The sequence below is a fragment of the Neomonachus schauinslandi genome, chromosome 3 (assembly GCF_002201575.2).
Source record: "Neomonachus schauinslandi chromosome 3, ASM220157v2, whole genome shotgun sequence".
Lineage (NCBI taxonomy): Eukaryota > Metazoa > Chordata > Mammalia > Carnivora > Phocidae > Neomonachus > Neomonachus schauinslandi.
In genome coordinates, this window is record NC_058405.1 from 124,113,864 (window position 1) to 124,128,458 (window position 14,595).

A 14,595-nucleotide genomic window follows, 5' to 3' on the forward strand; every position below is an offset into this window, starting at 1 on the left:
ATATTTTTGTTGGAGAATGTAAATGGATATAATCCTTATGGAAGGTAATTTGGCATTTTTTATCCAAAATTTCAAAAATGTTTATATTCTTTGATACAGTAAGTTTACTTACTGTAATTTATCTTAAGGAAATAGAGGATATGTATAAGGCTGTTTCCAGAAAGATGCTTATTATGTTATTATTTATAATATTTAAAAAAGGGAAAAAAATCTGAAATGTCTAAGAATAGGGATTTGTTAAATAAAGTATGGTACCTTTATTTGATAGAATACCATTTAGCCATTAAACATTGTTATAGAAAAAAATTTTTCATTTTTTTCATATAACATTGAAGTTGGTGTGAGAGCTGATTTGCCAGAAACAGTCTGTTCCAGCATTAACCCAAAAGAAATAGTGTGAAAGTAAACAGTCACATGCATTTATAATAATAAATGATATGCAAAGCGCATCAATAATTTTTTTTTTAGAGAGAGAGAGTGAGAATGAGTGGGGGAGGGGCAAAGGGTGAGGGAGAGAATCTTAAGCAGGCTCCACACCCAATGAGGAGCCCGCTGTGGGGCTCCATCTCATGACCCTGAGATCATGACATGAGCCAAAATCAAGAGTTGGATGCTTAACTGACTGAGCCACCCAGGCACCCCTCCCCTCAAGAATGATTTTTAAAGTATAGATAATCTAATAGAAAGAGATTTGAAAATTTTCATTAAAGTAGAGCAGAAATATGAGTAAAACATTAGGAAAACTGAAATTTGAGGCACAATTTTAGTGGAAAGAGGGAGCACATGGGAAACAAGAGTAGTTGTTCAACTTTAAAATACTTCTCAGTAACTTTTTCCTATTTTTTATTAGAAAAAACTTGAACTCTGGTGTATATATTTGTAAAATGAGTCATATTGGGGGCTGTCTTTTAAACTTCACTATTTCATCTATTTTTTCAGTGTATATTTACATAGTTGTAATTGTACCACATAAATATATTTGGGGTCTTGTTTTTCATTTAATATTCCATGATCTACATTTTCCTCTGTCATTAACAAGTCTTTCATTCATAATATTCAGTGGTTACATGGCATTTAATTTTTGTTATATGATAATTTAACTTTTTTCTTATATTCCTGTTTTTCTTCTTCTTCTATTATAATGTGGCACCAAACATCTTTGTGCATAAACCTTAATCTGCATTTTTTACTTTGGACAAATTCTCTAAACTGGATATACTGGAAAAGATTAAATATTTTTAGGGTCTTAATACACTTTGCCAAGTTACTTTGAAAAGATGAACCAGTTAACACTTTTTCAAGCAGTGGTATTTAAACAAAGTGAATTACTTAAGTTTTTCAGAGGTATTCTTTGAAATAAGTTATCTAAATAAAAATAAAAAATAGATGCTTTATGATAAAAATAAACTTTAATATAAAAAACTTGATTCTTATGGATATGTTTCTGAAGTATTTACTATGTTTCACAATGATATATCAAAAATATATGAAACAATATTAAAATGGAAGTTATTTTAATTAATGAAGATAAAGTATATTACTACAAAGATATAACTAAAAGACAGTGATTTTATTGTGGAAAATGTGAAACTATGAGACAGGAATTCTGAAATCTGGCCTTGGTCCTGCTATTAACTGACCTTGGATGAGCCACTTTACTTCTCTAAATTTCAGTTACCTTATCTGGAAAATGAGGGCCTTGGATCACATGGTCCCTGAAAGGTGAAAAATAGAAGGTAAATATGTGTTAATTGTTGTAAAGCTCTTGCTGTTTGTAAGATGCTGATCCTTTATTATTTGGTATAGTCTGATACTCAACAAATCATTAACTACATAAAGTTACTTTTGATTTATGCTTTTCACTGTTTTGGTTCTTTCTTCATTCAGACCAAGGGGTTCCTTTGTTATGCTTTGGCTGGTCTTCATCCCTTTTATCAAACCTTTGTTAGAGAGATTTCTTAGGGAAAATGTAGAAGCATTGTGTCTTACTATTACAAGAATACCTTTATAACACTGCTAAGAGTAGAACATTGTATGAATAATTTTTTTCACAGAGCAATGGTCATCTAAAAAATGGGTATCTATTAGTTTTAAGCGGTTAGTCCATGCTAAATTATTAAGTGGGTCAAGTAATGAATTATAAATACATAACTTTTCCAGTTAAATAATTTTGTCAACTAGATGGTAGCTATTAAATTAAATAGTTTAAAAAGCTTTTTTTCCAGATTTTATATTTTTATTGCAGCGATTAAGTGTGTTGGCAAGAAAACACTGAAGAAAATTAGATTATATATACTAATTAATAATGGCCATGAAAACAAAATTTATATCCATGTTATGACAAAATATGTAAAAAGAAAAGCTCAATGTTCTGTTTATTTAGTTATTTATAGTAACTTTGTAATGCACATTATGAGAAGACACAGAAGGAAAATAAAATGAGTCTTTTCACAATTTTCTATTTTCTAAAAACCAGACATATACACATAGAAAAAGATAAATAACAATACAACAGAGCATGTGATGAAAGTATACTGATTGTCAAAATTAAATCTGTAATAGCAGAGGAGGTTAGGAACCAATCTTACATTTCTTTCTCCTTCATTTTTCACATTCAATCCCTTAATCTTATCCCTTTTAACTAAAAAGCATATCTAGACTCTATCAATTTCTTTCCATTTCTACTGCTACCACTTTTTTCCAGGCCATCATTATCCCCTGCCCAAAATTATATAACTTGTTTTTCTTCCTCCAGTTTTGTTTTACACACTTGTTTCTATGCCATAGCTAGGGTAATGTAAGACTACAAGAGTGGTTATGTTTGATGGCTTCTCATTCCCCTAAGGATAAAGCTCAATGGCTTCTAAGTTCTAAGGCTTCCCGTGCTTGGACTTTGGCTCATTCTTCTAGCCTTATCTCTCCCTTCTGTCCCACTTACCCTTCATGGTCCAACCACCTGTATTTACCATTCCTTGAATGTGACCTGCTTCCCAGTTTCAATAGTACTTGCTTAAGGAGATACTTTCTGATCTCTAGAGTAGGGTCGGATGCCCTATTACTGTTCTTATATGGCCTCCTAATTCTTCTGTTATAACAAAACATGTTTAAAACTTGTTTAATTGTCTGCTTTTGTGATGGCATATTTTGTGTTGTCATGACACCTATACAGTGTCTGACACATAGAAGGTGTTTGATGTTTTATACATTAAAGAATGAATATAAATGGGTGATGATGTAATTTAGGAGGATCTTATTGAGAAGATAGATCTTCAAGAATGAGTTCCTATTTTGATGACTAGAGAGGAAATACTGCACAGATAAATCATGTTTCCCTACATATAATTTTCATCCAGGTGTGTGATTGTATACATACAGCCCAAATCCCAAATTCTTTGTCTGGACTTGTGCAGTTAGAGGAAGTAACTTCTCTAAAGAGATAGTGTGGATCAGACTATTAAAGAAGCCTGGGAGTGCCTGGGTGGCTCAGTCGGTTAAGCGACTGCCTTCGGCTCAGGTCATGATCCCGGAGTCCCGGGATCGAGTCCCACGTCGGGCTCCCTGCTCGGCGGGGAGCCTGCTTCTCCCTCTGCCCCTCCCCCCTCTCATGTGCTCTCTCTCTCTCATTCTCTCTGTCTCAAATAAATAAATAAAATCTTTAAAAAAAAAATAAAAAAAAAGAAGCCTAATTTCTTTCTTTATTTTTTACCAAAAAATGTATATTTTTAGGTGTGATAACTGTTTTCCCCAGATACATTGAGCTATAATTGACATATAGCATGGTGTAAGTTTGAGGTATACAACTTGCTATATATAAGTATCAAATCAACATAATAATTATCACCATGGTGCAACTTTCAAGTATGTAATACTATATTATGAACAATAATCACTATGCTATACATTAGATTCCCAGGACTTATTTATCTTCCAACTGGAATTTTCTACTCTTTGACCAACATCTCCCCTATCCTCCCGATCCCCCCACGTTTTCCTCCACCCTCCAGCTTCCCAAAGAAGCCCAGTCTTTAAGGTTCATTTTGACTAGTCTCCACAATAACACATATTATGCTCATCAGATGTCATGAGTGGGAGAAGGGAAATTAAACTGCGTTGTTAGTCTACATTTATCTAAAACATTTTCTGTAAGCACTTAAGCTATCATTAAATTTCATTTAGTTTATTTCACAGCTATATAAACAAATTTTCAGAGGTATATAAATAAAGTGTTCATTAACTCAGGCTATACATAATGTGAAGGCTGTTTTAGGATAATAATACATTGTACTTGGTGTCTTAATTTTGAATTCAGTTAAATTGATTATAATTTAACTTATTTTTTGTTTTATTTCTAAAACGCAATCTTTTGTCACTTGGTAAAGAAAATATTTCCATATTACACTGTATGTTATCTAACTGGAATTTAATATTTAGAGCCCCCCCCAAAGAAAATATTTCCATTTATAATTCTAGAGGATATTGTTTCTTTGTTATCAGACTACTTTACCAATCTTAAATTTCATGATTCCACTATGTTGTGGTGAAAGAAAGCATTATAAGAACCTTGCTAAACACAAATAAGATGCAGTGAAAAATCACAATAAAAATGCCAATAGCTTACATAGGTTTCATTCCTATGTTTAACAATGCAGTTTTGGAATTTGACAATAACACATTGTATATGTGAAACTCTTTAGAAGAAGATGTTAAAATATAAAAGATACTTTGATTTGAAGCATGTTGGTCTAAAGAACATGAAATAAAAATGAAGTTCTTGAGGGACCCCTGGGTGGTGCAGTCAGTTAAGCGTCTAACTCTTGGTTTTGGCTCAGGTTGTGATCTTAGGGCCGTGAGATCGAGACCTATGTTGGGCTCCTCGCTTGGCATGGAGCCTACCTAAAAGACTCTCTCTCTCCCTCTGTGCACCACCCCAGCTCTCTCTCTCTCTGATAAATAAGTAAATCTTTAAAAAAATGAAGTTCTTGAGAATTAAAAGTGAATATGCATTTACCTATTTGTCAACTGTTAAACACAGTTTTCAAAGATTGCCAGCATAAAAATTCTTCATTTTTAAAGACTTCTAATTTTGATGGGTTAGATGAATAATGATACATATGGTTTGGAGGGAAGTTTCCTTTAAAAGAGAGTACAATTTGCTTATTAAATCATTATACTAAAGCTTAGTCATTTATGAAGAAAACTGACTAATAGTTAAGAATTGATATTTTAACATGGCATTTGCAGCAGACACATTGGATACTTAATTAAGTAGAACATTGCTTATTTTTTAAAGGATTGACAAAATCAAACTCTTTTTGGCAAGTGAAATTTTTATAGTAGCAGAAGTGGGAAACCTAAAGGATGTGGCTCATTCTCTGTTTGGATGATGCAGAATTGCTCCAAGCAGTAAGCTTACTGTTTTCAGACAGCATTAGCAGCTTCAGCAAATACAACTGTGTCATCGTCCTTTAATACGGGGTGTTTGTAACTGCAAAGGGGAGACGATAAACAATATATGTGATCTAATATCTTCTTGAATGCTTAAACTGATACTGATGGACAGATCTGCTCTTTGATGTTGTCTTCACTAGCCCTGAAGATGCTGAGACATAGAGATGGCTGTGATTATTTTTTATAAGACAGGAAATGCAATCTTTAGGGGTTTCTGGAAATAGAAAGGTCATGCAGTCTGGAACCTGTGAGCCTTTTCAATCTCTAAGTCATCAGGTATGACTTCATGAATTATGATGATACTATTAGATTGTAGAGTTATTGCTTTTTCTAGCTCTTAGACATGTAGAATGTATTAATCAATGTAATTGTTTATTATTATCAGATTTTTCTTAGGATATTTGAACAACTGATATTTATAGTAATAGATACCAGCTGAACAATATGAATTTTAGAAATGCATATGTGTGTGTGTTTGAGTTCGTGTTTACTTGAGCTTTCTTTTTTTGGGGAAGTAGGGAGTAAGGAAAGATTCTTTTTTGTGATTAAAAGCAAGGTTTGGGGCTCTCCAGATTTCTCCAGATTAAGCCTGAATACAGTCAAACTGCCATCTCTTATTTCAAATGATAAAAATTGCATAATTTGTTCAAACTGATAAGGATACCTTGTAGCAAGCTGCTTATAGATAGTGACATATTAAAAAAATTTTTATCTGGAATTTCATAAGCACAGAAATAGATGTTGCTACCATTGTAGGGTGCAGCCACACAGCAGTACAAGTTTGATGAGTGGAATCATGTTTACCAGCATCTGAGCTATAAGCTGATTTCCTGAAATTTGTGTTTCAGTATCTGAACTGTTTTAAAAGGCATAAATTTAAATTATTTCTCCAGTCTATAGAGATAATGATGCTCTTGGTCCTCTTAATGTAGATATCTGCTTACGGCATTGCTTATAGCTGAAAGCAGATGAGAAATCTGTTTTTTGTTTTTGCTTTTGTTTTTTACAAAGAATGCTTGTGACATTTAAGCTTGTTTAAGATTTTTTGATCCAGAGATACTCCGCATTAGCTTACTTTCATTTTCAAAATGAAAAGACTTGACTACATTAAACATGTTAATTACAAAGAGTAAAGAATCATCACAGCAAAGAAATTGGATTTCTATTTCCATTTTATCCTGAAGCTCTGCTATTTATTTTAAACTATTTTATCAAGTTATAATGCATTTAACTTTATTTTGTTATAGCATTCCTTCAGAATGACATAGTAGGGCAAGAAAATGTGCCTGTGTTTGACATTCCAATTTTGAAGAAAAGATTTTTTTTTTAAATTACGCATATTTCTTTCTTAATTTTAGAGAACTTGTTAGATATTTGACTAGGTATTCCATATTAAATGAGCAAAAAAAGGTTGAATGTTGCAGCATTTCTCGTCAGAAAGATTGTTTTGTCTTCATGATTCTGTAGTATAGTTAGGATTTAGTGCCTCATCAGGGTGATGCTATAGTAATAAAAATGAATATGTTTAGCAGAAGACAGAATTTAGAGTCTAAAACAATGATTTAATTCAGTTAAGGGGTTAGTTTCTCCTTTTTAATTAAAAAGACATTAAAAATTATACCTACTGATATTGGCTATAATTTATATGTTATTCAGGCTACTTAGCCAGCTTATATTCTTATTAGTAGGGAAGATTGCCATATTCTTAAGCTTGATTAGTTTTGGAATTATTTGAATATACCTTTTAGTTGCAACAAAACCTGTTTAATCTGTTAGAATTTATTTCCAGTATTTGCATGTATTAGTCGCTATGAGTACATTCTGTTTCTTGGCATTGCTTTGGGATTCCTCTAGGTATTGGTTTTACAGCATTCTGCTATTTTTCATTGTATTTATGGCCTTTCAAAGGAACCAAACCATAAAGATTTTTGATAACTTTCCTTTAGTGGCACTTAAAGGATATCTCAATAATTTTGTAAGGTGAAAAAATTACTGCCTTAGAGTTGTCATTTCTTTTACAAATTGGAGAAAAATTTCTTTCTGTTGCTATGTCAAAATGCATTACCTTAAAAAGTAAAGATTGTTCAGAATGTCACAGACAGTTAAATTTAATGTCAACCTTTTTCCCTTTGCGGCAAGATGATCTTGACCTTTTGAATGGAATTGATTGTAAATCTGCCCAGTAATGATTGGTCATCTGCTTTTTACAATGGCTGCCTCTGTCTTTGCTATTTTACACAGCATTTCATTTTACATGATGAAGGTTTCTAAAGCTAAGCTGTCTATAAGTAACTATTTGAGTATTGTTCAGTTCGGTCAGCATTATGTGGAAGCTGATTATTTGCACAATACTGTGTTTGGTGTTGTGAGAAATAAAGAAAAGAAAAAGTTGTTTCTTGCTTTCAAGGAGATTATGAGAAAATGTACACAATGAACCATGTTTACGTTTTGAATTGACTTTTCAAAGATGGCATGTACAATCAGTTTTAACTTCATATAAACTGATGAATCCTTGGATACGTTACATATAACTCTTTTTCTTTTCATGTAAATTTCTTGGAATTAGAGCAATAAAAGATTGGGTCAAAGTGTATAAATAAGCATTTCATAATTTTGACAACTGCATTAAATTCTTTTATAATATGTAATTTGTTGTACCAAGGCATTATAAACTGTGAATCAGTAAAATAATTTTGTATGTTTTATAGGCCATAGTTGGCAATTGATGTGGAGAGTAAGGTGGATCTAGTCCGTTGGTAGGAAACAGAAGCAGGGACCTCAAGAATTAGCTCAAAACAGAGATGCGACCAGTCCAATCTAATTCTATTATGGAAGGGGGCTTTGACTTCATAGAGATTAAATTTTGGAAATAAAGAGTAGCAAGTTTGGGAGTGTTTGATGCTAACTAGGTCCCTGGGGAGTTTTTTCAATAAAATTGGGGGACTAGGATTTTCTTCATGCTTTGAGAAAGGGGACTGAGAAGAACTTGTATGCATGTAGGCCTTAGCCAGCTAGCTGTTGGACATCCAGACACCACCTCTTATCTCTTTCATACCAGTATGCTGGCTGAAAGTAACAGGGAGGTGGGAAGAGCAGATGGAAAACCCTTGTTTCCTCTGGAATCCTAAACTGGGGCATGTTGCCCAATAGTGCCTCCAAAGTACCTGTTTTCTTATATTACAGCAACAAAAAAAATGATAGGCAAATTTTTCTGGTTTGTAATAGTGAGCTGGCTGCAGTAAGAGGTGGTGAGTATGGTGGTTAAGTATCTGGGCTGCCACATTCACTGGGTTCAGAGCTTAGCTCTACCATTTACCAGCTATATGATCTTGGGCAAATTACTTACCCTTTCTGGGCATCAGTTTTCTCATTTGTAATATAGAGATAATGATACCTACCTCAAAGAGTTGTTGTGAAGACCAAGTGGGATAATGTATATAAAACATTTGTAAGACTACCTGGTATATAACAAGCACATTATTACAAAAATTATTTGTTGACAAGACATTAGTATATACATTCTATGAGTTAGGATGGGCTATTGGCAGGTGTTGGTGATGGTAGTCATGCAGGTTAGTTTTGTTATCTCTCCATTCTCCTTATCAAATAAGGAATTCAGTTAAAAACAGAGTATACTGAGATAAAGATGGCTATAAAAATGCAAACAAAGAAAAACATCCTACATCTGATTAAATTCTAACATTTACTGACTATAGGAATTGTGATTTGATGAAAAGTGTTGTGTTTCAATTTTTTTTGCATCTGCTTGCTAGGCTGACTTAAACTTTTATTAGTAGTCTATGTATAGATTCTTTGCTTTCTTATGTTATACCAACTACTTCATTCATGACAAAAAAGATTACTGGACCTTGTCAAGTCTTCTTTAGTTGTAGTTGAAGATTAAAATTTAGGAGTAAAAATCCAGGTTTAAGGAAAATAATAGAGAAGTTTTACAGCTTAGATTTAATGATCTGAGTTATTTTTAATCATTAAAGATGTCCAGGGCAAAAACCTTCACTGAAAGTTAAACACAACTTGTTTTGTTTTAATTTTTGTTTTTAATTTTATTTGTTAATGAATATTTTTATTCTAAATGAAAGACTAAAATGACATTATAAATAATAGTGTTATAAATGCAATACTGTATATGAATAGAACAATTCATGTTCCTATTTGATATAGTATGCTATTTTGAATTACTGGCTTTATTAATGTAAAAACATCCATAGTTGACCCTGGAGCAATGGAGGGGGGGTTAGGGTTGCTGATCCCTTGCACAGTTGAAAATCTATGCATAACTTTGACTTCCCTAAAACTCAACTACCAGGAACCTACTATTGGCTGGAAGCCTTACTGATAACATAAACAGTCAATTAACACCTCTTTTGTCTGTTATATGTATTACATACTGTATTCTAAAATAAAGTGAGCTAGAGAAAAGAAAATGTTGTTAAGAAAACCATGAGGAAGAGAAAATACATTTGAAGTACTGTACTGTATTTATATTAAAAAAAATCCGCATGTAAGTGGACCTGTCTGCTTCAAACCCATGTTGTTCTGTCAAGCTCCAGAGTCCAAGTGAGTAACCTGATATTTGGATGAAATGTAAATGTTTAGGTATTACATTTTAGTTCTCTTTTCTTGAGCAATTTTCTCAATGTGCAAGTATTTTCCCCAAATTGGCACAGGGTCAATCAAATCTCAGCACAATGCAATTTTTTCAAATAAACAAACATACAAAATCTTATGATGTTCTAGTAAGCACAGTACTAGGCAAAGATATAAAGACCAATAGGCCCCTGCTTCAGGAAATCACATTTAGTGAGTCATAAACACTAAATACATGTAATTGCAACAGAATGTGGAAAGTAGTGAGTGCCTTGGGGGTTCAAAAGAGAGAAGAAAGAACACAAATCATTCTGCTGTGAATTCAGTGGGCAGAATATTTCAAGCTGAGTAGGGAGAAGAGAGGAGAGGCTAGATGAGGAGTTAGGGAAGTACGGAAAAAGGTAGCATTTGAGGTAGACCTTGAAGACTGTCCAAGATGGGGAAAGATCATTTTGGGCAGAAGAAACAACACGAACAGAGATAGGGAGACAGAAAGCAAATAATATGTTTGAAAAGTATGGAGTAGTTCATTTTGGCTATAGCCTGGTGGGGTAATTCAGGCTAACACAGGAAGGTTTGTTGGGACCAGATAATATAGTCTTGAATTTTAGATTATGATTTCTAAACTGAGAACATTTCTGTGCTGATTTACTTATTCTTGGAAGAAAATAAAATAAAAAACCAAAAGAGCAGCACCTATATTTTGCAGTCCTTCTTAGAGCTCTAACCCTCTTGAGACTTTGAAAATGAAAATTAAATTCCTGAGTAGATTTAGTAGTTAGTAGACAAGGTAGGGGGTAGAAGCAAAATGAAGGATTTTAATAAAATTCTCTATCAAAATTGCATGTGAGAGCATTTCTGTCTATCCACAACCACTCAAAAGTCCTAGATTTCGGATCCTAAGAGACCTCCTGCTTGTCCCTGATGTAAACTCTATTTTATTGGTAGGTAATCTGATTTAGCTTTGGCTTTATTTTTGACATTTCCTAGATCAAGGACAATCTAGCGGGATCATTTTAATACAATGACTATACATGTCACTATGGTGAATATTTGGATAATACGGACTTTGTCTTTGGGAAATTGGAGATAGAAATGCTGTTTATAATCATGGAAATCGTAGGGTTATTTTAGCTTTACTCTTTGTTCATTTAGAGATGATGAAGTAAATCATCATTGCTAAATACTTTTAATATCGTTTTCAAATCTCCTCCATGCACCAGAAGCATTTCAGTATTTCCTATGGTTAATAAAAAAAGCTGGGTAACATCCAAGAGCAGATTTCCTTTAGATGTGACAGCTGGGGTGTGACTTTGTTATCAGACCCAGGAAGATGATATTTGTGCATGGGAATTGTGAAAAAATTGGAATTGAATACTCTTACTAGCACCTTATCTATATAAAGTATGTCAGAAGTGAAACTCTTGGAATACCACAAGTGCAAGTAAAAATGAAACCGGACACAGTGACTCTTTTGGCTCTATTTTTAGCAGACCCATATAATTGAGAATATTCTGTTTCTTCCTGTAGAAGTCTGAATTACTTGAAAACACCATTTTCTAGTTCTTGTGAGGTTTTTCTTATTAATCCTTGTGCTTCACATTGCCTGGAAAAAAGTTATATTTATAGTAGGGACCCAACAAAATTTCAGTACTTGTTTTAGCATCATAGATCCATTTCTGGGAGAAACCTTGGAGATCATTGAGCTTTGGGTTACTTTAAAACTTTAAAAATTTGAACATGTTTTCCTCAAAAAAAAGTAGGTAAAAGACACTTAGTGATGTGATCCTTTCCACACCCCACGCCTTTCAAAAATGATAATATTGATATTTATATTGATAATGATATTCCTTTACCAAACTCCTCTTTCTAAAAGGCGAAAGAGCCTGGTTTCAATGAAGTACATTGCAAAATGTGCTGCATATAAGTGTGTACATCTATTCCTATCCATTTATTTTTTTTAAGATTTATTTATTTATTTTAGATAGAGGGAGAGCACGAGTGGGAGGGGCAGAGGGAGAGGGAGAGAATCTCAAGCAGACTCCATGCTGAGCCGGAGCCTGACGCAAGGCTTCATCTCACGACCCTGAGATCATGACATGAGCCGAAACCAAGAGTCAGTCGCTCAGCTGACTGCACCACCTAGGCGCCACTCCATTTCTTTTTTTTAAAAAAATGTTTATTCAATCTCGTAAGAATTTGTCTATTGCAAAGTATAGAGGGAGGCAGTATAGCATAGTAGTTAACAGCTAGTTATCGAGCTGGACTCCCTTGTCCGGATCCCATATCTTCTACTTCCCTGGCAATGTTTATTTTAGGAAAATTACCTGATCTCTATTTTCCTCAGTATTGTCTTCTGTAAAATGGGGATGCTAAGTTGCTAATCTCTAGAGTTCTAATGAGAATCAATTGAATTAATCAATTAATACAAGTAAGGTACATGAAAGAGTGTCTAGCTTAACAAATATTTGTTATTAGAATTACTTCCACTGGAAGGAACTTACGTTATGTATATACACACATATTTAGCACATGCATATATACATACATACACATACATTTAGTACATATGTGCGTATACATACATATACATTATACTTTAATTATATACAGTATACTAAGTAAGACACTAAGTAGCTTGCCTAGGATTAAAATTGCCAGCAAAGGACAGGATGATATGGGATTCAAACCTGACAGTCTAGCTCTAGAGCTCTTGCTCTTAACCACTGTGTTATACTGCTTAGGGTTACATACACTTGAATTAGGTAGCCAGGAGTAAGTCAGTATAGTCTAAATGCCAAATGGAGATAAGAGATGTCAAGGCAAACTGAAACTGCTGTGGAGGACTTCATGCAGGAGGTTTTAACTTACTTTCATTATACTCTTTTTTGGTTTCTCTTCCACTACAAAAAAATACATGTGAAGTCATTAGCACAGTTCCTGCCATAGTGCTCAGTAAATTATAGTTATTATTGTCATAATCTTTCTGATAATTTCTTCTCAATCTCCCCTAGTTGATGCAATCTATTTGAAAACAGTACTCATTTATACTCATGACTTACATTACCGACTAGTGATTCTTAATTGTGACTATGCATCAGAATCGAATATTTAGTTTTCTAAAAACATTGAGGCACCAAGCTTATCTCAGAAGTACTAGTCTATGGAGATAGAATCCAGGCTTCTACATTTACAAAAAGCTTTCCATGTGAATCTCATGAGCAGCCAGAATTGAGAACTGCTGCTTCACTTGGTGATTTCAGAGTAGAATAGAGTAGATTCCAAATCCATAGCTCAAATCTGCATCTTAACCTCATTCCAGTGTTTCAGACATTGCATCGTTAGACATCTCTGCTCATTTATTTTATAAATATCTCAAACTTGCTGTGTCCCAAACTAACTTATCACTTTCTCTTCAAAACCTTTTGTTTTCCATAGCATGATGACCTGATCATTTTTTTCAACTTTTTTTATCCTAATCTTAGATCCAATTTCTAACCAAGTTATGTCGATTCTTTCTCCTAGGGAGTCTAAAGTTTATTCCTTCTTTCCATTTCCCATTGTCTTGACCTTAGTATGAATTCATATTCATTTTTCACCTGAACTATTATAATAATTTTTAACTGATATTTCTTTTTCTTCCCATTGCCCATCCCCAAAGCAACCTACTCATTATCACTCAGCTACCTTAGTACTCTTTCCAGAATGTGAACCAGGAACAGGCATTTGCCTACTTAAATTAATTCTAAGGCTCCTCTTACTTTCAAGATAATTTTCAGAGTTCAGATAAGTGAGAACATACAGTATTTGTCTTTCTCTGACTTACTTCACTTAATACCCTCAGTCCATCCATTTTGGCACAAATGTCAAGATTTCCTTCTTTCTCATGGCTGAATAATATTCCATTGTATTTATGTTGTCCATTTATCTACCTTTGGGCAAATTAGGTTATTTCCCTATCTTGGATATTATGAATAAAGTGACAATGAGCATAGGAGTGCAGATAGTTCTTGAGATCGTGATTTTATTTCTTTTGGATATATACCCAGAAGCAGAATTGCTGCATCATATGGTAGTTCTATTTGTAATTTTTTGAGGAATGAGGAAGTGACATTTAAACTTAGCCATCTTTAGTTAAACTTAGTCTAAATTCTATTAGTTAGATAGAAACCTTTTCTTTTTTTAAGATTTTATTTATTTATTTGACAGAGAGAGACAAAGCAAGAGAAGGAACATAAGCAGGGGGAGTGGGAGAGGGAAAAGCAGGCTTCCTGCCGAGCAGGGAGCCCGATGTGGGGCTTGATCCCAGGACCCTGGGATCATGACCTGAGCCGAAGGCAGATGCTTAACGACTGAGCCACCCAGGTGCCCCTAGGTAGAAACCTTTTAAAATGCTGTCCTTTTTGCATATAATGTCTTTGGCCCCTCATTTCTCTTTATATTTGCCTGGCTCACTCTTTATTCTGCCTCAAGATTTATTTAGATTGAGTATTGCCTCCTACTGAAACATTCCCTTAATTCCTTCAGAGTGAATTAAGT

At 33.8% G+C, this 14,595-nt stretch overlaps 1 protein-coding gene across 2 annotated transcripts in view; it reads left to right on the forward strand.

The window, feature by feature from the left end:
- The window catches only part of SLC4A10 (solute carrier family 4 member 10), a 299,454-nt gene that overhangs the window by 76,172 nt on the left and 208,687 nt on the right, over positions 1-14,595 (forward strand). The window contains exon 1 of one of the 2 annotated variants that reach the window (XM_044913312.1): positions 5,644-5,724. The exons of the other annotated variant lie outside the window; for it this stretch is intronic. Coding sequence (XP_044769247.1) covers positions 5,644-5,724 — 81 coding nt within the window. Of the gene's footprint in view, positions 1-5,643; positions 5,725-14,595 lie in introns of those variants that run through there. 2 annotated transcript variants of the gene reach the window in all.